The 1,132-nt window shown below is 42.5% G+C and overlaps 1 protein-coding gene across 1 annotated transcript; it reads right to left on the bottom strand.

Annotated features, from left to right (window-relative positions):
• Positions 1-3: 3 nt before the first annotated feature.
• LOC124890699 (histone H2A.1-like) lies at positions 4-371 on the bottom strand (the record flags this gene model as incomplete). The annotated part of the gene is made up of 2 exons (XM_047402477.1): positions 168-371; positions 4-75 (listed from the first exon to the last, which is right to left on the bottom strand). Coding segments are annotated over exons 1-2 (276 nt in total), but the record flags the coding sequence as incomplete, so codon positions are not given.
• Between the last annotated feature and the right edge of the window lie 761 nt (positions 372-1,132).

Raw genomic sequence — 1,132 nt, 5'->3', positions numbered from 1 at the left:
TGCCAACAGCAAATGCCTTGGAATAATCCTCGTCTTCTTATTGTCCCTCGCCTCATTTCCAGCCAACTCCAACACCTATGAACCCCAAAAAGCAAAAACATTAGTTAAAAAGTTTTAGATCTGAGAAGAAAATCAAATGGGGTTTTTAGTTTATGTATTTATAGTACCTCAGCAGTAAGGTATTCAAGGACGGCAGCGAGGTAAATAGGAGCACCAGATCCAACACGCTGAGCATAGCGACCCTTCTTTAAGTAACGAGCAATACGACCAACTGGAAATTGAAGCCCAGCTTTCACTGACCTAGTTACAGCCTTCTTCTTTGAGCCACCCTTCCTTCCTCCGGCACCTTTGGGTGTCTTAGTAGCATCCATTTCTGTGAACAACTAAATGTTTTGAAGAGAAAAATAGAGAACAACTAATATGTTGCGTCAAAATATTCATCACCAAGGCAAATAAAAAGGGGCTAAGAGACGATCCCTGATGCAACCCTATCAAAATCGAAAAGTGCTCTGAATATCCACCTACCGTCCTCACCCGAGTCTTTGCTCCTTCATACATGTCCTGAATCAATCCAGTGTATGCCATAAGCACCCCTCTAACCTCCAAGCACCTCCACAGAATCTCCCTGGAAATTTTGTCATAAGCCTTCCCAACATCAATAAACACCATGTGCAAGTCCTTCTTCCTCTCCCAAAACTGCTCTACTAATCTCCTCACAAGATGAATGGCCTCAGTAGTCTAGTGACCTGGCATGAAATCGAACTGATTTTCAGAGATAGTCACGCTCCTTCTCAACCTTAACTCTACCATCCTTTCTCAAACCTTCATAATATTATTCAACAACTTAATACCTCTATAGTTATTGTAACTTGAATGTCTCTTTTGTTCTTATATAATGGAATCATTGTACTCCACCTCCATGCTTCAGGCATCTTCACCGCTCTAAAAATGATGTTAAACAACCCTGGTAACCACTCCAAACCTGCCCCGTCAGCGTTCATCCAAAAATCCACTAGAATCTCACCTGGCCCCGTTGTTCTTCCCCGAATCATCTTGCGAATAAACCCCTTGACCTCCTCAACCTTGATACTCCTACAATAACCATAGTCGCAACACTCCTCAGATTTCTCCA

Source organism: Capsicum annuum, unplaced genomic scaffold (genome assembly GCF_002878395.1).
Source record: "Capsicum annuum cultivar UCD-10X-F1 unplaced genomic scaffold, UCD10Xv1.1 ctg22719, whole genome shotgun sequence".
NCBI classification, from domain to species: Eukaryota; Viridiplantae; Streptophyta; class Magnoliopsida; order Solanales; family Solanaceae; genus Capsicum; species Capsicum annuum.
The sequence above is the reverse complement of the archived record's forward strand: the minus strand, read 5'-3'. Positions and strand labels throughout refer to the sequence as shown.